This window comes from Protopterus annectens, chromosome 2.part2 (assembly GCF_019279795.1).
Source record: "Protopterus annectens isolate FY-2018-M chromosome 2.part2, PAN1.0, whole genome shotgun sequence".
In the NCBI taxonomy this organism is placed as follows: Eukaryota; Metazoa; Chordata; order Ceratodontiformes; family Protopteridae; genus Protopterus; species Protopterus annectens.
The window spans coordinates 1,151,669,916-1,151,691,660 of record NC_056730.1 but is presented as its reverse complement, the minus strand read 5'-3'; the positions used below and the strand labels follow the sequence as shown (position 1 = coordinate 1,151,691,660).

General features: G+C 42.6%; 1 protein-coding gene across 2 annotated transcripts in view; it reads left to right on the top strand.

Annotated features, from left to right (window-relative positions):
- The first annotated feature begins 1,596 nt into the window (after positions 1-1,596).
- Positions 1,597-21,745, top strand: part of LOC122795917 (procathepsin L-like) — a 62,741-nt gene continuing 42,592 nt past the window's right edge. The window contains exons 1-2 of one of the 2 annotated variants that reach the window (XM_044064396.1): positions 1,597-1,707; positions 20,288-20,419. In XM_044064396.1, the coding sequence (XP_043920331.1) occupies positions 20,300-20,419 (120 nt within the window). In that variant the 5' untranslated portion in view covers positions 1,597-1,707; positions 20,288-20,299. Of the gene's footprint in view, positions 1,708-2,424; positions 2,672-20,287; positions 20,420-21,745 lie in introns of those variants that run through there. The other variant, XM_044064397.1, reaches the window with a different exon arrangement.

Below are 21,745 nucleotides of genomic sequence, written 5' to 3'. Positions count from 1 at the left end.
GCTTAACTGAGCTATTTCCTAAATGGTTATTACTGTGCTGTCTTGGTCAGGAAAGCTGTGTTGAAAGAATGCAAGAAAAACAAAAGTTGAACAACAACAATGAATTACTTTCCTTAATCATAATTTCTGTTCAAGTCATGGAAAAGAAAAAAATCTAAATTCACTTCAGAGCATATAGAAAGTTATGATTTCTTGAAAAGGCTGAAGAGTAAGGCAAAATGTGTGAAAAGGAAAAAAAAGTAAAGTGCATGATATGGAGAACCCAGGATAGGATAAAGAGAGGAGAGCACTGCAGATTGTGTGTGTGGGAGGGGGGGGGGGTGCTGAAACAATAAGGAGTGCCTGGGGTGTCATTTCACCCAAGTCTAGCCCTGTAGGTAGAATTGTTGTAATGCATCACTGTTGCAACTAAATGCCAGTAACTATAAATGTCCCTTTGTGAGATGGACCAATATAGTGTGGTACCTGGGCCTGCTATAAGAGCATTGTGGCTTCAGGTTGGTGGTGCAGCGGTTAGCATTGCCACCTCACAACAAGAGGTTCTCTGGTTCGATTCTCAGCTGAAGTGCCTTCTGTGCAGAGTCTGCATGTCCTCCCTGTGGCCGTGCGGTTTTCCTCCGGGTACTCCAGTTTCCTCCCACATCAAGAAAACATGATGTAGGTGAATTGGACACTCTAAATTGCCCCTGTGTGTGTGTGTGTGTGTGTGTGTGTGTGTGTGTGTGTGTGTGTGTGTGTGTGTGTGTGTGTGTGTGTGTGTGTGTGTGTGTGTGTGTGTGTGTGTGTGTGTGTGTGTGTGTGTGCCTTCTGTGGAAGGTTGGGCACCAGGCTGATAACTTGACACTGTAAAACTCCATTGCCAATTGTTCTGGGACTGTTGATCTGCTGAGGTGACCCCTAACCGGGGAAAAAGCCAAAATAAGTGGCTTCAGGTCAGTCTGTGCATACTACACCTACAAATTTACAGCATAAACTAAAAGTTTGCTTAGGAGAGCTGGCAAAGACAAGGTAATATTTGACTAGAAATGTCTAGGGAGCCCCCAAAATGCGAAGACCAACTCTGGTACCAAACATAATCTGAACTGTTTCTTTACACTAACTATAGTTCTGGTTTTGTAACTGAAAATGCAGTTCCCCGAAGCATTAAAATAGATGATCTTGACGTGCAGAAACTGTATCGACAGGTACAAGAAGCCCCACCATCTTACTGATGGAAATTAGTACATGGTGACCCAATCCATTGTTTAACAACCCAGTGTAATAACCACATATTTTTAACTTTCGAGAGGAAGTAATGCATTAGTACATGGTGACCCAATCCATTGTTTAACAACCCAGTGTAATAACCACATATTTTTAACTTTCGAGAGGAAGTAATGCTCTAACCAGTACATAAAGAGAAAAATAAACTCTTTACCCCCTTGACATATGGTTTGCTTTCAGTCTATACTGCAGTACAACACGTGTTCATCGCTCTTACCCCCCCCCCAAAAAAACAAAAACTCACTGGTTACGAGAGGTCACAGCCGGACAGGGAATATCACGTGCCTGTTAGTCACACGCTTCCAGCACAATGAATAGGTCACAGGGAGCCATCTAAGCCAGCCAATCAAAAGCATCTTTCGTTACAAGTAGGAGTGTGTATAACTTTGGTTTATAAGGGTTTTCTGAATCCAAACTAAGGATTGGAGGACAAGAAAGAATTAGGTATGTTTATTTTTATTTTATATAATTTATATTTGTGGTATATTATTTTTGATCCGAGTTTGTAATTTTTTTCTTCCCATATGTACTTATAATAGTTAGGTATGTTATGCAGTCTTGATTTTATTTGATAATTCTCTTAAAAACACAGAACTCGTCCAGCTAATGCTGTTGCCAACAGGTACTTTGTTTTCTTCCATGGATATTGTAAATGGCCTCTTCAATGGTGTTAAGGGGGAACAGTTTAAAATAATGCTTACATTTTTTTCTGATCACTCGATGATCGGCTTATCTTTTCGTAAGTGCTAGGTTTAAGATTTTTGTGTAAAAACTGGAATTATCCAAGTTACAGCCCGGTTTATGCGCGGTCCTGTTTTCCCTGGTGAGCCTATACAGTGCAGTTATTTCGACCCATTAAGCTAATGTGTTATGCTAAACATCTTTTATTCTCCCTTTCCTCAGTTGGGTAACACTTCTAAGTGTCATTTCTCTCTTTAAAATACCATCAGTTGTCACATGAATGCCTAAACCTTTTTGCTTTAATTTTTGGCTGAGGTATCTCATTTTGTAGTGTTTTTTTATGGTGTCTGTAGATAAGAAGTTACATCATTTACTGTTTCCCTTGGCTGTTTACCATTGTTTGTGTTTGCTTGGCTCCGATACAGTTTCTGTATCCGGGAAGAGCACGTATGCTTGGGGAAGTGTCTGGATTGCTTGAGCTAGAGTGGAAGCCAGGGAGTGGAGGTCTACCGTGGTATTACGTTTTCCGTTCGTTTCCTTTATAGAAGATGGGGAGTATTTTTTCTTGCCATTTCGTTTGGGTATACAAGCGCGTGACATGTTTTCACTTTTGGAATTGTACATCCTGCGCCCGCACCCCCACCTCCATTCTCCCTTACGTGGAATCGTTGCTGTATAGGATTTCTCTGAATTGGACTGCTGTAGTTGCTTGTTGACGCCCAGTGAGGTTAGTTTACGCTTAGTACTTGTCGCTCATTATTATGCTAACAGAATACGTCTTGAACATTTTGTTTGTTGTTTTTAGTGAATTGTAGAGGCAAACGTGTCGGATCTAGTTTTTTTTCCCCCCACGTAGCATTTGTCTGCATTTTCTTATGCAGTTTTTAATCTAGTTTCTGGTGTAAGTAACTTGCATCCTTTGGTGTTATGCCTCTTACCACCACTCACTGACGCAAAAAATTGATTACAGTATTTGGTCTGCGATTGTTTTTCATCCTTACCACAATGCAAAATCTCACTAGTCTTATGTTGCTCTGAAGTTTTAAAGCCCAGCAGAAAATGGCCATTCACATTTGCAGATGAACAGACTTCATCCCTCTCGTATCTAAACGGGCACACAGAAAGGCCGCTGGCTTCTACTGCACTTTGAAACCACCACCCTGCTTTTTTTTTTTTTCTGTTGGACACTTAAAATGGTCCATTGTGATCAGTGGTCTATGCTACTTAACAAGTAAAACTAAAATAACAGCCTAGGGGTCGGGTTTTTGTATCTCTCTCCAGCAGTCTTTCACAACTTCAGAATATAACCAGGCTCTTAAGGTACAAGCTAAATGCCAAAAAATGCATAGTCACCCCGTTTGGGAAAAACAAAACCCACGAATTGGGTGGCAGCCCCCTTAATACAGAAGAGGTAATAAGAGATCTGGGGACCCAGGTAGATATTAATCTCTCCTTTGACAATCATATTGCCAAAGTAGTTAGGAAATCCTTTGTGGCCCATCTAATTACTAAAGGGAATCGCATCTAGAAAGAGGTTATAGTGGCCCTCTACTCGTCACTCCTTGTACCCATCATATAGTACAATGCCCCATTTGGGATGTACCTCACAAGGCACTTCAACAGTTGGAAAGACCACAAAAGTACCTCGCAAAGAGGATTACTGGTCTCAAACGTATGTCATGTAGCCCAACTTCAGCTGTACTCGGCATATCGCTTACTCAGAGGTGATCTCTGTCTGACTTACAAAGCCATCCTTCAACGAACCCATAACTATATTACAATTCGCGACCAAAGAAACTTCGACCCAATAACCTTTTCAAACTTGCTACAAGCAATTAATTGGAACTGCTTAAAAACACTTTCTCTAGACAATGCAGTCTCATATTTCAACTCCTACATTTCTTAAAATTACTAGACTCCCAAGCTCCCTTACGGGTAAAGAGAATAAAAACTAAATCAGCCCCTTGGCTCTCCAAAAGTACCCTTGCTGCCATGAGACAGAGAGACAAAGTCTGGGCACGCTATCAAAAACATAAGAAAGCACCACTCCTTAATGAATATAAAATGCTCCAAAAAAGTAAAAAAACTTATTATTTTTGATCGTCAGAACTATTTTTCTACACTCCAAAACCATAACAAAAACAACCCTCAAAAATTCTGGAAAGGGGTCTCTACTCTCCTCCACCCTAGCAAACCAGATACTCCTACCCCTGACCCTAATGCTCCAGAACTTGATTTAGCCACCCAATTTAATTCCTTCTTTATTGACTCTTATTTCCAAATTGACCTCCTCATTCTCAAACACCTCCCTACCATCCAATACCGCCTTACCCACCCCCACTCTCTCTACATCTACACCCAACTCCCCACCAACTAACTCCTCTATCCCCTGTTCTACACAAATTCCTTCCTCACTTCCACCTCAAAACTCCCCCCTTCCTGACTGCACTTAAAGAAACTCCTTCAGAAATTGAAACCATGTACCAATGCTCCTGACAATATCCCTTCTTACTTTCTCAGTATTGCTGCTGAAACTCTTGCCTACCCAATTAGCATCTTAATTAACCGTTCCGTACAAGAATGCACAGTTCCCCAAATCTGGAAACGAGCCTTTATTTTACCTCTACACAAAGGTGGTAACAATAATAACATTACTAACTTCCGTCCCATAGCCATCCTATCTCCCATTTCTAAAATCCTAGAGAAATGCGTCCATCTCCAATTCCTTCCTCACCTCCTAGACAACAATCTTAACTCCCACACAGCATGGTTTTAGACCTAATCATAGCACCATGACTGCCCTCCTCTCCTTCCTTGAAATCGTAAATAAAGCCCATGACTCTTGACAAATTGTTTCCGCCTTACTACTTGACCTTTCCAAAGCCTTCGATACCATTTCACACAGCCTCCTCTTAACTAAACTCTCCAAACTCTACCTATCCTCCTCCTCTCTGAACTGGTTCTCTAGTTATCTATCTAATAGAAATCAAGCGGTAAAATGGAAAAAAGCCACTTCGTCCTTCCTTAACACCCCTACAGGAGTTCCACAAGGCTCCATACTGGGTCCTCTTCTCTTCAATATTTTTATTAATGACTTCCACAAATTAATCCCATTCTCTAGCATCATCCAATATGCAGATGACTTGACTATCATCTGTTCTGCCTCATCTATCACTAACTACAAAAACTTACTCAAGATGCCTTCTCTTCCACAGAGCTATGGATGCTAAGCAATCACCTGGCTCTCAATGCCACCAAGACCAAACTAATGTTATTTACTCCTTCCAAAGTCACTCCTCCCAACATGAATACATTCTAGACAAAACAACACTCCTCTAGAATTAGTGTCAGAGACCAAACTACTCGGGGTCAAAATCGACTATCAACTTACTCCCACCTGCAAATAAACATCAAAAAAACACATCAAAAACTTGGCATGCTTTACAGACAGAATGCCTACCTCACATCTGTCACTAAAATTACTCTCTCTACTTTCTTCCTTATCCCCTCCCTTCTCTATGGCGCCCCACTACTAACTAATCTACAGTCCTCACTAAAAAAACAGCTTGCCTCCTGCTATGACAAAATTGCAAGATTCGCCACCAGCCATAAGTCCTCCACTCACCACTGTTTCTCCCTCCAACTTCCTAATCAATTAACTTACACTCAACTAACTCTAGCCCATAAGCTTATTCTAAACCCCTCCCTCTGTCCCTCCCTTTCCTCTGCCTTTAAAATGCACCTACCTAACAGAGTTCTAAGGTCAAATAATCAAAATGTACTGGAAGTGCACAAACCTACTCATCCCCCAGGCAAAAACCTTCTTTCCTTCAGCCTCGCACGCCTCTGGAACTCCTTACCTCCACTCATCCGCACCACCTCTAACCACTCGACCTTCAAAAAGTCTCTTTTCTTGCATCTAACATCACAGTGGGAATGCTCTTACTCCCACCCCACATAACTAACTCAACTGAATATCTTTCAATACCATATTCTATTTTTTTTAGCTACTATGTTTGTTCTCTAAACTGTACTAAATTCTACAATTGTTGTATTACTATCATGTTACTTTTCAATGTATTAGCTGACTGCTATTCTATATTGGATTAGTTTTTACTTTCATTGTACCTACATAGTATCTCTCTCTACCTAGATTGTCACTGTCTAATGTTGAATGTTTATTTTGTTTTTGGAGCTTTTCTCCCCAGGACTCCATTGAAAACGGGTTCTTTAAGGCCCAATGGACTATCCTGGTAAACCAACTGCAATAAATAAATAAAATGTCCAACTCAGAATTGATGGACATGCTCCACCTAAAGAAATCTTAAGTCACTGCGAGCCACGCGCTCTAGTGAGCTAAACCCCACAATAAGTAGAACATGCTGGAGGGATTCCAGTCCGAGACTCCCCATGCTTTGGAAGAAAATTCCAAATTACATCAGACAGAGCTCTCTAACCCTCTTCAAGAGAAACCTTGACTAGTATATTGGGTAACAGAAAATACACCCCTGGGATCACTTTATTGGCTCTTCTTGACAGAGGATCAGTTAATCAGTGGGACGGCAAAAGCCGACACTGGCTAGGCTTATACATGCCCTCTCACAGATAGCCTAGTACCTACCTGTGAACCTATAGGAGAAAAACTGGACCCGTAATTGGCATAACTTGTCTACCCATTTTCATACAACCCATCCCTCCCACAGTAGGATTGTGAGACTCCACTAAACAGAAGTATTTGACTGCTACACTGTTCAGATTAGAGTAGCATTAAAATAATAATGAGCTCTGATAACCTTGGCACAGTATAGGCTTAACCTGTAGGTTTTTGGTGTCTGCTGTTGGTGCTTCTTTTGACTAGTGCTTGAAGCTGTAATTTCTAACTTACAAAGCTATTAATTGCACAGTATGCTCTGTAACGACAACTGCCCCTTTCTTCGTACAGTTCCTCTTTCATTTTTGTGTAGAAATTCCTTTAAATTGCCAGTTTAATATTTATGTATGTATTATGGGCTTTGTATGAACATTACCCCACCATGATTTTTATTCATTCTTTGGCCGTTTTAAAACACGTTTCATATTTATTTTAAATTACTACAGCTTTTAGTACGTGATCTATAAAAACCGAGATTAAAGTTATCCTCATTTTCTACATTTGTAAGTGCACCGTCGAAAGCACCACATGTCCTGGTTGTCTGACTTGCTTTGTCACTTTGTATTTACCCTACAAGACAGTATGTGATTAAGAAGCTGGTCAGAAGGGCATTATGTACGCAGTATGCACAAGTTCCCATTTTGTAGTCCATGAAAATAACCCGTGCACCACCCACCTTTCTTTGGTTTAATGCTGTGCAGTAATTCAAATAAGGGAGAAAAGGCTTTTTATTGAAATAATGAAATGTTTAGCATAATCATCTTTCTGTGGATGGTTTTCCCACGTTTATTCAAAGCACTTTTTTCAGAATAAACGTAATGAGGGTTTGGGTGGTCTTTGCTACTATGTATCTGGTGGGGTAATGTTCTAATTTAAAACTGCATTATGTAGCAAACTTTGACATTTTCTTATTGCCGTTTCTCTCTCCCCATCCTTTTGAGTACAGTTTTAACCTGGTCGTGTAATTTTATGTAGGTGTGGTCTAAGTCCCTCCCTTGCTTTGTGTGCACTATGTTGTCATACAAGATATATTTCCCCTGAGGCGTACTGGTTTGTATGTCTTTATAGTTGTTCTCATAACCTTACCCTTTAGAGTATTTTCAGGTTTTTACCTCGTCTTATTCCATGTCTGCTGACTGCCTATTAGAAATGCAAGACCTGTAACAGTTGAGACCGTATATGGTGTCAACTAATTTTTGGTTTTTTAGTGTCTATCCTCTTAGCCAAAAATTTAGCTTTTGCTGAAAGCTTCTGTGCACTGCTGGTAGTTTCAGGGTTCTGATCCTCATAAGAAGTTTCTCCAATAACCATGGCTATATCGGATGATTCTTACACCAATGTCCTGTAAAATACTACTAGCCTAGAGTTACTGTCACCTTCTCTGAACAGCAGTCCTATACTATCTGAAGAACATCTACTGTTACTGAAAATGTTAGTTCGCCAAACTGCTTGCCCACATTTACTTTTTTGACTGGTCTTAGTGTGCTGGTAGGATTCCATTGTCATTCTGTTGCTGAAGTAAACATTTTCTTTTTCATTCATCTCGTATAGCCAAGAAAATGTACTTAAGGCTCTTGACTATTCAATGAGGTGTCCAGTCATGTCAGACTAAAGGCACAAATGACAAGTGCCCTGTGTAAGTGATTCTGTAGACTCTTCGGGGTGATGGTTAAGTTCATAGGTTCATTCTAGGCTATCTGCCCTGGGGCAATTATAAGCCTAGCCCGATTCTGTATGGCTTGCGCCACCCCTTGATTTGAGTATACTGTGCCCTTTTTAAGGCTTAGTTTACTGTGCCTCTGTCTAATAGTGACCCAGGAGTAATCCCTGGGACAAACCTACGATCCCCCATCCACCTATTGAGATTCTTCTTGAAGAGATTCAGTGAGGTGCTCTGCCTCGCATGAACTGGAATTCTGTTCCAGAGCGAAGGGAGCCTCTGGGTTATGAACCTATCCCTCCAGCAAGTTCTATTTATTTCTGTGCTGAGGTTTAAGTCCCACGAGCATGTGGCTCTAAGGGATTTAGATTTACTGAGGTGGAGCATGTCCATTAATTCTGGATTTGACATAGCTTTGTATGTCGGGCATAGATCGCCTCGAAGTAGGCGGTATGCAACTGAGTAGAGCTGGAGTTTTTTTAATCGAGCAGCATGTGGCATCTGTTTGAGACCCTTGATCCTCTTGGTGAGATATTTTTGGGGTCTCTCTAATTGCTGCAGGTGTCGGGTAAGGTACATCCCAAAAGGGGCATTGTATTCTATGATGGGCCTGATGAGGGATGAATAAAGGGACACAATTACCTCTCTTGATCTAGATGTGAAACCCTTCGTGATGAGGTGGGCTATGTAGAAGGTCTTTCTAACCACTTTGGCAATGTGGTTTTCAAAGGAGAGATTGCTATCAGCTTGGGTCCCCAGGTCGCTAATAACTTTCTCTGTACTTAATGGGTTTCTGCCTGTGTGGTAATTTGTGGGAACATTGTTTGTTTTTGCCAAAGGGTATGACTATACATTTTTTGGCATTTAGCTTTAAACCATGGCGCTGGCACCAGTTATCTGTCCTTTTTGATGGATGTTTGTGTCAGCTGGAGAGTCGATTATGGCGCCCAGTTTTCAGTCGTCTGCAAACTTGGTGAGCCGTAGTCCTCCCACGTTTGCCTGTACCTCGGAAAAGTATATACCAAACAAGAGTGGTCCCAGGACAGAACCCTGTGGGACGCCACTTGTGACCGGTTTTCGAGTCTGACATGGCTCCAGCAACTCTCACTCTATGGGTTCTGTCTGAGCCAGTTTGCAACCCATCTTGTGACATAGGGGTTTATATTTAAGCTGGATAGCTTATCTATGATGCCCGAGTGGGGTATTGTGTCAAATGCCTTTGCAAGGTCCAGATAGAGACTACCTTCCCTTCCTCTATGGCTTTGGTGACTGTTTCGAAGAAGTCAACCAGGTTCAAATGACAGGATCTGCCCTTGACAAAGCCGAACTGGGTAGGATCTAGTGTCTGTAGGTCCCCAATGTCTTTGTTTATGAGCTCCATGATCCTTTCCATAGCCTTGCAGACTAAGCTAGTCAGGCTTATGGGGCGATAGTTTCCAGGGTCCGTAGAGGCTCCACCTTTGTGGAGTGGGACCACTGTTGCTGTATGCCATTCTGTGGGCACATACCCTGTAGTGAGGCTGAGATTGTATAGCTGTTTTATTTGAGGGATTAGCTCCTTGGGAGTTCATGTAGGACGCAACCTGGGATGGAGTTCATGTAGGACGCAACCTGGGACGCCATCTGGTCCCATGGAAGCAGTGTTTTTTGCTTTGGAGAGGGCAGCCTTCACCTGAGCATCAGAGATGTTTGGGAGGCAGCCCTCTGCCGGGATAGATACTTGCTCTTTTGGGGGGGGGGGTGGAGAAGTTTGCACTGAACCTGTCTGCCAGGATATTGGCGATGTCTGTGGGTTCACTGTATTTTTTGTCGTTTAGAATCCACTCAGAACAAGTCTGGGAGTTGCACCCCAGGTTCCTAACATAACTGAAAAAAGCCTTATGATTGTCTTTGGTGTCCTGTGCAATTTTTCTCTCAAAGCTGGCCTTGGAGGATTTTATGAGGGATCGTAATTTTTTGCTAGTACTGATCAGAGATGCCTTCCCTATTGGGGATTTTGCTCTTATCATGTAGTAGCTTCCTCCTTCTGTTGTACAGTTCATTTATGGCAGGGGTCCACCAGACTGGACGCCTGCCTTTGGATGATTGGGTCTTGGTTTTGTTTGGGATAGCATGATCCATGCATTCCTGGAGATGTCCGTAGAATGCGTTTTATATAGGATTCTGCAGTTTGGGCTGTAGTTTCCACTGGCCCTGGTGCCTTGAAGGATTCCACTTCAGTTTTGAAGTTCGCTTTTGAGAAGTTTTTCACTGTGGTTTTCTGGGCTGGGGGTGGGGTCGGGATGTGGACATCCAGTGAAATTAATTTATGGTCTGATTTTACCAATGAGGGATATACTTCTGGTGTGGAGCATAGAGTCCCCATGTTGGCAATGATCAGGTTTAGTATGTTGTCCCCTCTTGTGGGAGTGGTGACGTTGTTCCATAGCATTTGAGTTTATAATTTCCAGGAACCTTTGGGCTAAGGTACTGGGGCTTGAGTAGTGCTCCCAGTCCATGTTTGGGTAGTTGAAGTCACCCAATATAATGGTGTTCAGAGAGATCTTCATGTTCTCCAACGTTTTGGGATTCCTGACTTTGAGAGGGTGGTCTGTAGGATGCTATAAACTGAAAAGCAGTATTGCCCACTGTTAGTTGCACATGGATGGTCTCTGATACTTCGTGCAATGCCACTAACCTGGAGGTGTGGATATCCTTGATTAAATATGGAAACTCCCCCTCCTTTTGTGGTTCGGTCTGGGTTTTGGGGCCGAAAAGCATGATATGAGGTATAGCCTGGTAGTGCTGGGGTGCTCTCTGGAGCCAGGTTTCTGTCACTGCACAGATATCTATGTTCTCCATACTGAGGAGAGCTTAGAGTGCATGCATCTTGAGGTTAAGGCGTTAAGCAGCATTACCCTTAGTTTCTTGTTCCTTGTGCTGTCTATGGGGGTGGGTTTGACTTTTGAGCCTTGCCTAAAAAAGGCACTATGGGGGTGGCAAGAGCCTTTGCCAATATCCGAAAGCCCAGTGGTGACAGGTGCAAGCCGTCCCTAGCGAAGCAACGTGGCTTGTCGAGCATGTCATCCCAGGCTGAGACACTGGATCTCCTTTGAATGACACTAAAATTTTAGCCAATTGTTAAAATCGATCATTTTGTCTTTGTACTGTGGCATCATTCTAGGTGAGGGTAAGATGCTGCTCAAGGTCAGGGTCATACCAGCCTGGGCTACATTATCAGAGAGCTCCTCTGTCTCTCTTTATGTAGTCCAGGGAGGTACGTCTCAGGTCATTCACACCAGCATGTACAATGACAGAGTCATATTTGTATTTGCTTTGGAGTGACCTGAGTGCTTGCGTTATGTGGCGGATCCTAGCACCCGACAGGCAGCTCACCGTGACCTTCTCTTTATTCAGCCTGGTGAGCAGGATGTCTGTGTGTCTGACAATAGTCACCTATTACAAGAGTATCAGGTGTGTTATTCAGCCTTAAGGGCTGTAGCTGCTTGGCACACTGATTTTGTGGGCTATGTGTTGTGCGTGTTTTGAAGTAGCGTTTGCTTGGATGTCTGCTTTGGAGGTCTCTGTTGCTTAGGTAGATTTTTATTTAGAGTCTCCAAGTGTTTTTGTGTATTTGTGTTTGGTTCGCTGATGTGGTGGGACAATGTGATACTGGAATTGTGTTGTGTGAGGTTACCTTCTCCTCCTGACTGGTTACACCAGTTTTGAGATGAGAGCTCAGCCTCCAGTTTGGCTAAATAGTTGCATCTCTCACATATATTTGAACCTGTTTGGAGGAGGAGAGGGTTGTCCGTGTACATGAGACAGTTGTAACATTGCTTCAAAATTCCCAGATTCACCAGCTGGACTGGAGAGGAAACCATTGACTGACCTTTGGACATGCTAGAGTAATATAGGGAAACTGAATTTAAGGCTGACCAGTAGAGGACAGGGTAATCGTAGAGGACAGGGTAATCGTAGAGAGTATAAGAGTAAGTAGTGCTTATGGTTTAATAGTGCTAACTTGTAGGATTACTTAATTGGACCAGTGAAGGGCCTTAGAATGAGAATATGGTGTTTTAAATTGAGAGAGAGAGAGAGCAGTTCTAAGGGAAAATGAAGAGCAGACTTTGTGGAGCCAGGAATAGTTTAAACCCAATTAGGCGGCGCTGCCCGCTGTTGCACTATGCACAAAAACGAGCAAAAGAGGGTTTTAACAGAGGAAGATGGAGTTAGGAATTGACCCAAAATGGCCAATAAAACTACAGTTTTCAAGTCAGTAACCACTCCCACAGGGGCAGGCAGGCTGCTCAATGTTTTTCACTGCCACTGATCCAACAGAGAGACTTCCCTTTAGCCCAAGCAAAAAATGGCCTCCAAGAAACTTACAAACAGTTCAAGAACAGCAAGCCTGTAACTGAACTTTTTTTAAATCTCAGAAAAGTGGGGAAAAAAGCAAGATATTTTGTTTGTTCCAGAGATAGCAGAGGTTCACAAGCATCAGTAAATGACCCCACACAGTGCTAGGCCAAAGACAAAGTGACTGTTTGAAATTTCTGCCTCCCAACTTCTCACAGTAAAGCAGTTTGGACTATATCCAGTTTTTCAGATTTCTGTTTGGTCTTTACTAATTAGACCCTGACCTGGACTTTCATCACAGGGCCCCATACCCTGACCTGGACTTTCATCACAGGGCCCCATTTAAGAGTGATGCCAATGAAGGCAAATTAGACAAGATTGTTGCTTGCCTTGTGTGCATGCTAAGTATTTACCATCTGTCTGATTAAAATTTGTGTTAGATTTACAGAAATAATTTCTATGGGGACTAAATATTTGGGTTTGGATTGATCTCTGTACATCAGTTCCTATTAAACAAGTTTGTGAGGGGGTAGCTACTTCAGGGTGATTGCATTGCAGATTGCCTTGCAAGCATATTGATTGACCCCAGATTCCTGTGAATCTGCTGTTAATTCTGCATACATGCAAGAATGCTTACTGAATATGAAATATTCTTAAGAATGTTCTGGCTTAAATATTTTTTTGGCCTTAATTACCTTGTCTTCAAGCACCTAATTAGTGCAAATTGCTTGATCTAAAGGGCGGGACAAATCACAAGGAAGCTTTTTCTAGTCTGCAATGAAGTGCTGCTCTGGTAGGATTACTAAGATTGTCCATTCTTGTGCAACTAACATTCTTATAAGCTTTTCAGCAATCTGCATACTGTAAATCAAATTCCTTGCCATAAAACCCTTATTGGGGAGGGAGGATTGGGGACACTGTGGAATGTTCATTAGCTTGTGCAACAATTACTCTAAAATCTGTGTGTCAGATTGCTTCAGGCTGTCCATACCCCCATGAAGTTTTGTCATTTATCGAATTAACGTGATTAACTTTGAATAAGTGATGCCAAGTGTAGTAGTGCTGAAGGCAGAATACTTGCTTGTCTTAATGCTTTTGTGAAAAGAAGCAAGCTGTTTAAAGGTGCCTTTTCTTCCACCCCTTCAGTTGAGTGAAAGTGCAGCACAAATGGCGGTGATTAGTCTAGTAATGTGGCAGGCAGTGATGTCATAGCAAACAAGTTTCTGACAGCAAATTTGGGAGTTGGGTTTCTGTGCCTTTATGTGTAAAGTCCTTGATAAATGTACCTTTTATCAAAAGTCTGCTTTGCCAGGGTTACTAGTAGTGTGGAGAAGCTGTGTTGGGAATAGTCTGTAATATATGAATTAACGTATTGGCCTCCTAAGCCAGTTGTGTGTGATGGCATAATGGCTTCGCTTACATCAGATGCACATGGTACAAGGTTTCCTTATCACCTTTGAAGGAAATTGGCTAGGCTTAAAATGACACACAAGGGTGGCAAGCCTAGTACTTTGAACTGCAGTTTAAAAGTATTGAATGATGTAAGAGGAATGAATTGAACCAGTGATAACTAGGCTGTAGCAGTGGTGTGAGGCTGCATTCTATTCTGTCAATATAGTAATTGCTGTTACTGTGTGTACTATGGCTTCTCTCTAAAAGTACTGTCCTTGTATTAAGTGTGGTCTTGCTTGCTGTTATACTTTTTGATAAATGATATAGCTATTATATATATATATATATATATATATATATATATATATATATATTAGTGTGTGTATGAGATGTAGATATAGGTCTCTGTAATATAGCTGTCGCTATATATTTATATTATAGATATCTAATATGAACAAACTAAGAATGAGTATCAAGTTGAAGGGAGTATGCACTATGGAATTTGTAGGTTCGGTTCAGCCAATGTCTGAACTGACCCCACTTCAGAACCACTCAGGTCTTGTATCTGTAATATGAGCAGTTGCCAGTCCTAACCAACTTGTTTGTTGAAAACATGGATGCGCTTCCTCTCACGAAAGTTTGAGAGGTGAAATCTTGGCATCCATGCTTAACACCTAATAAGTTAGGCTCTTAGACCTAATCCCAGTTCTTTGTAATGCATGGAGCTTCATCTGCTCCTTGTACTACTAGGTACAGTCTGGCTGTGCGCTTCTGGTGTAGGCTAGTTTTCTACAGAGTAGCAAAAGCCCCTTTCCACCAGCACAAAACTTTTCCCTGTGGTAAAGTGTGAATGTGTGTAATCTGAATTTTAGTCTCCAACTTTCATGTAAACTGCAAGTGTAGACCAAAGTAGCATTGGTTGTGTATGGTTACGATGAGTGTGCAAGACCTTTGTCTTGGCTTCACCTAGTTCTTCAGTGTTCTGCTTTCTTTGAGGGCTGACCAGGTCCCAGGTGGCTGGTGGAACATTAACCCCCTTTCCAGAATTTGCCAAGGTAATTTCAACCTTCACCTCTACCCAGTCTTCTATGTCATGCTTCTCTGGTGTAATGCTTCTTCCCACCACAAATTTTCTGGCTATGCTGATTTGCATTAAGGCTATCCTTGTGAGTTGTGATGGACCTTATGACCTTTGAATTAAACATTGGGCTATATGTGGGGTGTGGTTGGTGCTGTCTTTCTCTATAGAAGCAACCACACCATAATTACATTGGAGGCATGGAATCTTGCACACAGTGTGGCAGCCATGAGCCTTAAGATGTATATGAAGAGCAGGCAGTGTAACTTGCTCACAGGGAAAGCAGTGGGAAACTAATGCCAACTGCATCTGCATTGTCTATGTAGCTTAACATTTCTTCCTTCATGTGGATGGGGAAGATCCTAAAGACTTTGCCACAAATTCAGGGAAGTGGCAAAAACTCCTGGTTGACCAGAAAAACTGACCAAGATGTGCTTTTTTTATTGCTGTTTAAATTGCTGTATTAGACACTTTGAGAAAGATCTCACATTTCTAGTGTCTGGAGTTCACTCCTGGTTCATACTATGGAGTTGGCAATGTATCTTAAGCGTTTATGACTGTTTTTATAATGGGAATGGGTGGTAGTGGCTAATGGAACCACTTGGTAAATTTACTTGGACTTTCTGGCATGACATCCAGAATTTCACACATTTTGTAGGCCATAATTTTAATGTTCTCCCATGTAAGGAAGTTATTAATGCTGCCATTAGCCTATGAGTGTTGTCTCCTGCAAAAAAAAAAAATTGTGTCAAGACACTTTTCTGTGTGATTGTGAGCAAGGTATGGCATTTAAGATAAACTTTTTGTAAAAGTTAATGCTGTGTAGTTTTGTAAGACTTTATTATACTGCTTAATTGTCTAGTCTTGTACATGCTTGTGCCCTAATGTAGTTGGCTTTGCATTTCTAGTAGCTTGATATCCAACTGCTTGCTGCAGGTAGTGGCTCTCTGTAAAGCCAGACTTTCAAAACCACAATAACTATTGAGTGGACTGTCTAGATCTGGAACACTTTATCAAAGAAAGTATATGATCAGCTTTAATAATTGGCTTAAATTCTGGTGTCATTCAAAGGGGATCCAATGTCTGTCTGCCTGGGATGACATGCTGGACAAGCCACGCTGCTTCGCAAGGGACGGCTTGCACCTGTCACCCCTGGGCTTCCGGATATTGGCAAAGGCTCTTGCCACCCCCATAGTGCCTTTTTTAGGCAAGGCTCAAATTCTAAACCTACCACCCTAGAACACCAAAAAGGAAAAAAAACTAAGGGTAATGCTGCTCAATGCCAGAAGTCTCAATCTCAAGATGCACGCACTCGAGGCCCTTCTCAATATGGAGAACATCGATGTCTGTGCTGTGACAGAAACCTGGTTCAAGGCTCCTGAGAGCACCCCAGCACTAACAGGTTTCACCTCATATCATGCGTTCCGGCCCCAAAATCCGGACAACACCAAGAAAGGAGGGGGGTGTCCATATTCATAAAGGACACCCACACCTCAAGGTTGGTGGCAACGCATGATGCATCGGAGACCATCCAGGTGCAATTAACCATAGGCAAGACTGCTCTGCAATTTGTAGCATGTTACAGGCCACCCTCTCAAACTCAGGAACCTCACATGGCCTTCCTGAAAACATTGGAGGGGATAAATGTATCTCCAAACACCATCATACTAGGTGACTTCAACTACCCTAATATAGACTGGGAACACTACTCAAGCCCGAACACTCTAACCCAAAGATTCCTGGAGTTCATAAACTCAAATGCCATGGAACAACTAGTCCCCATCCCCACAAGAGGAGAAAACATACTTGATCTCATCATCACGAACATGGGAGCACAATGTTCAACACCGGAAGTATACCCCTCACTGGTGAGATCAGATCACAAACTAATCTCGCTGGAGGTCCTCATCCCACCCCCACCTGAAACAAAAAAGACCACAGTGAAAAACTTCTCAAAAGCCGATTTCACACTTCTAAAAACTAGTGTGGTCTCCTTTAAGGCCCCTGAGCCAGTGGTAAACATTACTCAAACCGCTGAATCACTTACAAATGCCTTCTACCAGCACCTACAGGACTGCATGGATCAGGCAATCCCAAACAAAACTAAGACTCTCTGTACCAAAGGCAAGCGTCCAGTCTGGTGGACCCCAGCCATAAACAAGCTCTACAACAAAAGGAGGAAGCTACTACAAGATAGAGCAAAATCCTTGAAAGGTAAGACACCTTTGATCATTATAAGTAAAAACTAAGAGCTCTCATAAAATCATCCAAGGCAAATTTTGAGAGAAAAATCGCCAAGGACTCTAAAGAGAATCATAAGGCCTTCTTTAGCTATGTTAGAAACCTAGGAGGAAACTCCCAGATATGCTCAGAATTAGTTCAAAATGATGTGAAAATTACTGAACCTACACACATTGCCAACATACTGGCTGACAGGTTCAGTGCAAACTTCCCCAAAAGGAGAGATATCTATTCCAGAGGATTGTAGCCCCCCAAACATCTCCAACGCCCAGGTGAGAACTGCCCTCACTAAGGCAAAAAACACAGCATCCATGGGACCGGATGGTGTCCCCGGCTGTGTGCTTCATGAACTCAATGAGGAATTAAACCCACAGTTAGGACAGCTGTTTAATCTTAGCCTCACCTCAGGATACGTACCCAAGGAGTGGAGCACGGCGACTGTGGTCCCACTTCATAAGGGCGGTACCTCCACAGACCCTGGAAATTACCACCCCATTAGCTTGACAAGCCTTATCTGCAAAGCCATGGAGAGGATCATAATGGAACTCCTAAATAAAGACATAGGGAACTTGCAGACTTTGGATCCAACTCAGTTTGGCTTTGTCAAAGGCAGATCCTGCCTCTTAAACTTGGTTGACTTTTTCGAGACAGTCACCAAGGCCATTGATGAGGGAAAGGCAGTCCATACAGCCTACCTCGACCTGGCAAAGGCCTTCGACACAATACCCCACTCAGGTATCATCGAAAAACTCCTCAGCTTGAATGTAAACCCATACATCACAAGATGGGTTGCAAACTGGCTAAGTGACAGAACCCACAGTGTCAGAGTTGCTGGAGCCATGTCAGACTCAAAGCCTGTCACAAGTGGTGTCCCACAGGGCTCAGTCCTGGGTCCACTCTTGTTCGGCATCTACTTTTCTGAAGTACAAGCAAACACAGGAGGGTTATGGCTGACAAAGTTTGCAGATGACTGCAAACTGGGCGCCATAGTCGAAAACACATCTGACACAGATATCCTCCAGAAGGGCCTCACAGAAACGGATAACTGGTGCCAGAGCCATTGCCTGAAGTTAAACGCCAAAAAATGCATAGTCATACCCTTTGGGAAAAACAAGGTTACCCCTAGCTACCATATAGGTGGCAATCCACTGAGCACAGAAAAAGTCATCAGAGATCTGGGGACCCAGGTTGACAGTAGCCTTTCGTTTGACACTCATGTTGCTAAAGTAATTAGGAAAACCTTCTATATCACCCACCTGATCATCAAGGGAGGTCATCGTCCCCCTGTACTCATCACTTATTAGACCTATGATTGTGTACAATGCCCCGTTCGGAATGTATCTGACCAGACACCTGCTGCAGCTTGAAAGGCCCCAAAAGTTCCTCACCAAAAGGATAAAGGGTCTCAAAAATATGTCTTATGCTGCCCGACTGAAAGAACTCCAGCTCTATTCAGTCTCATACCGCTTGCTCAGAGGTGACCTGTGCCTGACATATAAGGCCATGTCAAACCCAGATTTGATGAATATGCTTCACCTCAAAAAATCTAGATCCCTCAGAACCACAAGGGCGGGAGACTTAAACCTTGACACGGTTATAAATAGAACGTGCTGGAGGGACAGATTCATCACCCAGAGACTCCCTATGCTGTGGAACAAAATCCCGGTACATGTGAGGCAGAGCACCTCTCTGGCCTTGTTCAAGAGGAATCTTGACCAATGGATGGGAGATTGCAGATATACCCCAGGGATTACTTCAGTGTCACTGCTTGACAGAGGCACAGCAAAATGATAGGCATAGTTTTTATTCAAACTAAAGGGGTGACGAAAGCCACATAACTATGGGCTAGGCTTATAAATGCCCTTGGGCAGATAGCCTAGTATGAACCTATGAACCTATATGTGCTCCACTCCAACTGTAGAAGAGTTAGGGTGTATTTGGTGACACCTAGAACAAATTGTTGGTCTAGTAACTGTCAAAGGTTCTCAAAAATGCAAGTTTAAATGTGAATTAATGGGTCCAGTAAAAATGCTTTCACGGCATGCATCCTGTTAAATTGCATGCCATAAGTGGTGATTGCACCCTTTAACACTCCTTTGAATGGACAGTAATGTAGAGCCAGCCCACATTACTAACCAAATTTCAGTGCAGACTGAATTCTCATAGTATTCTCCATAGTTCTGAATGGAGCAACACATCATCAATGCATGGTTACGTCCTGTGCATTAATCTACATAAATGGCACGCATTCTGGTTATATTTCTTGGTGAAGGCATGAATTTGCCACCTTAGGTGTGGTCTTCACACTTAACAATTTTGGTTGGTTACTAGGGCAGAGAGCACCAGCTAGAGCTGAGCTGTACCATACTGTCCCACATCACAGCTTTGGGAGGGTCAGTTTTCCAGTGAAGACTTTTTCATACCATTGTTTTTAGCCAGTAGTGTTTGAGGGTGGGGTGAAATGAAGTAGCACTTTCCTCCATTGAAAGGTCTTAACTGACCAATCTGGCACAACACCTCATCTGGATGAGGACATCGAAGACTTTTTATTTATTTTTTGTGTCTTCAGAATCTAGTATTTGGCTTCTGAATTATGTAAAAGAGTATGTTAGAAGAAGATGCAAGTAAACCAAACATAGTGGTGCAGATCCTGGTAGTGGCTAAGCTTTTTAGGAAGAGATTTGTCAGCCATAACAGCCCCATAGTTTGGAAGCTTGGATCATTTGTTGGATTTACTTCAGACGTTTTGGAATCTGGTTTCGGTAATTTCTTTTTGCATTGGCGATCTGGTTTGGATAATTTTTTTTGTAGTAGTGATCCTTGAGCATCTGTTTTGGTTGTACAATGTGTTTTGACAGTCCTTCATTTTTTGAGCTATGCATGTTTTGCTTTAGGACATTAGCAGCATACTTAATTGTAAAGCTAGTAGTTAATTGAATGTTTACAGTATAATGGCAAGTTGCACCCCTTTGTTTCCCTGCAGGTAACCTGAACCATGAAGTCACTTTGCTTACTGCTTTGTGCAGCTGCTGCATGTGCTGCCCCTGGATTAGATCCTGAACTTGATAGCTACTGGATGTCATGGAGAACTGTACACAGTCGAGGTTACCATAAGGTGAGTTCTGTATGCTGTACCATGGCATGGTACCAGAACAGCACAACTAAGTACCCTGTTACTCTGTTCAAATTCAGAAGTGCATGCATTTAAATATTGCATGCAAAGTGAGTGAGGCTAGACCACAAACTGGTTATGTACAAGTGTCCATATTGGCACTTTCAGTAACACGCGATCCATATTTTGCTCTTCTAAAGAAATGGCCAACTTTTTTTGTCCTAGCTTCTTAGTAAACTGAAACCTTCAAAGCTGCTTCCTTCCTTGAAGGAATGTAATCCCCCCCCCCCCCCCCAATTTCTGTTAAACTTACACTTGGTGACGGTATAAATTGAATTAACTTGTAGCATTTTTAAAATGCAAATTTGTAGGTTACCACAGACCCTTAAGACATAAGCCACACAGACCCTTGACAGTGTGGTAAGGGGATATGACGTTAGCTGCCATCGGTTGTATAGGACGTCTGCATCCTTGGTACAAAAGGAGGCAGCAGACTTCACTTCCTCTGTCTTTGCCACAGAGCCTGAAACAGAAGCTTTTTTGCACGAGTGCCGGTCGGCAGTTTGCTTTTATTTTCCGGCTATGGAAGTTGAAGTCATCTACAGCCAAGTACCCTGTTGGGGATCCTCTTTTTCTTGCCTAACGAATGTCAGAAACAGTTGATTGTCTTTCCTGGGGAATTTCCCATAGAGATTTTCATTCTTACTGTATTTGTCTAGGCCTTGCCACGACATCCTAATTGTGCTTCCTTTAATCCGCATACTATCCATAGTCTGATTAAACTTTTTAGTTAAGCAATTTGTTCGTCAGTATGGCATCCGCTGGTCTTCAGGCTTTGGATGTTCCTGAGAAGTGTAAGGGCAGACACAGGCTTCTAAGGGTTAAATCTTCCGATGACATTAGTTTGGTCATCAATCTGGCAGTAGTAAGTGAGGTGCTTTTGCAGCCCCTGAAGTCCACGGATTTACCTTTGCAGGCCTCTGGTGAGACAGTTTGAGGCCTCCGTGCCTCCGGCTTCCATTTTGCCTTCTGACCTTCCATTTTGCCTTCTGACCTTCAGTCTGTGGAAAAGCAGGCTCCAGTTTTGAGGCCTCTGTTTATGCCGACAGCAGGCACATAACCTCTGTAGCCAAGCCTCCTGAGTCCTTCTGACTGTCGGGTAAATCCTCTAGTCGCAAGCCTTTTGAAGAAACCGGCTCCTGCTGCTCCTCGTTTCCTCAATCCCAGATGGTTAAAATGGTTAATGACCTTCAGCCTCTTATTAGGGGCTCTCTGCCTCCTCCTGCAAAGAAGCAGGGGTTCCTCTTCAGGAGCTTTATCCTTTTCTGG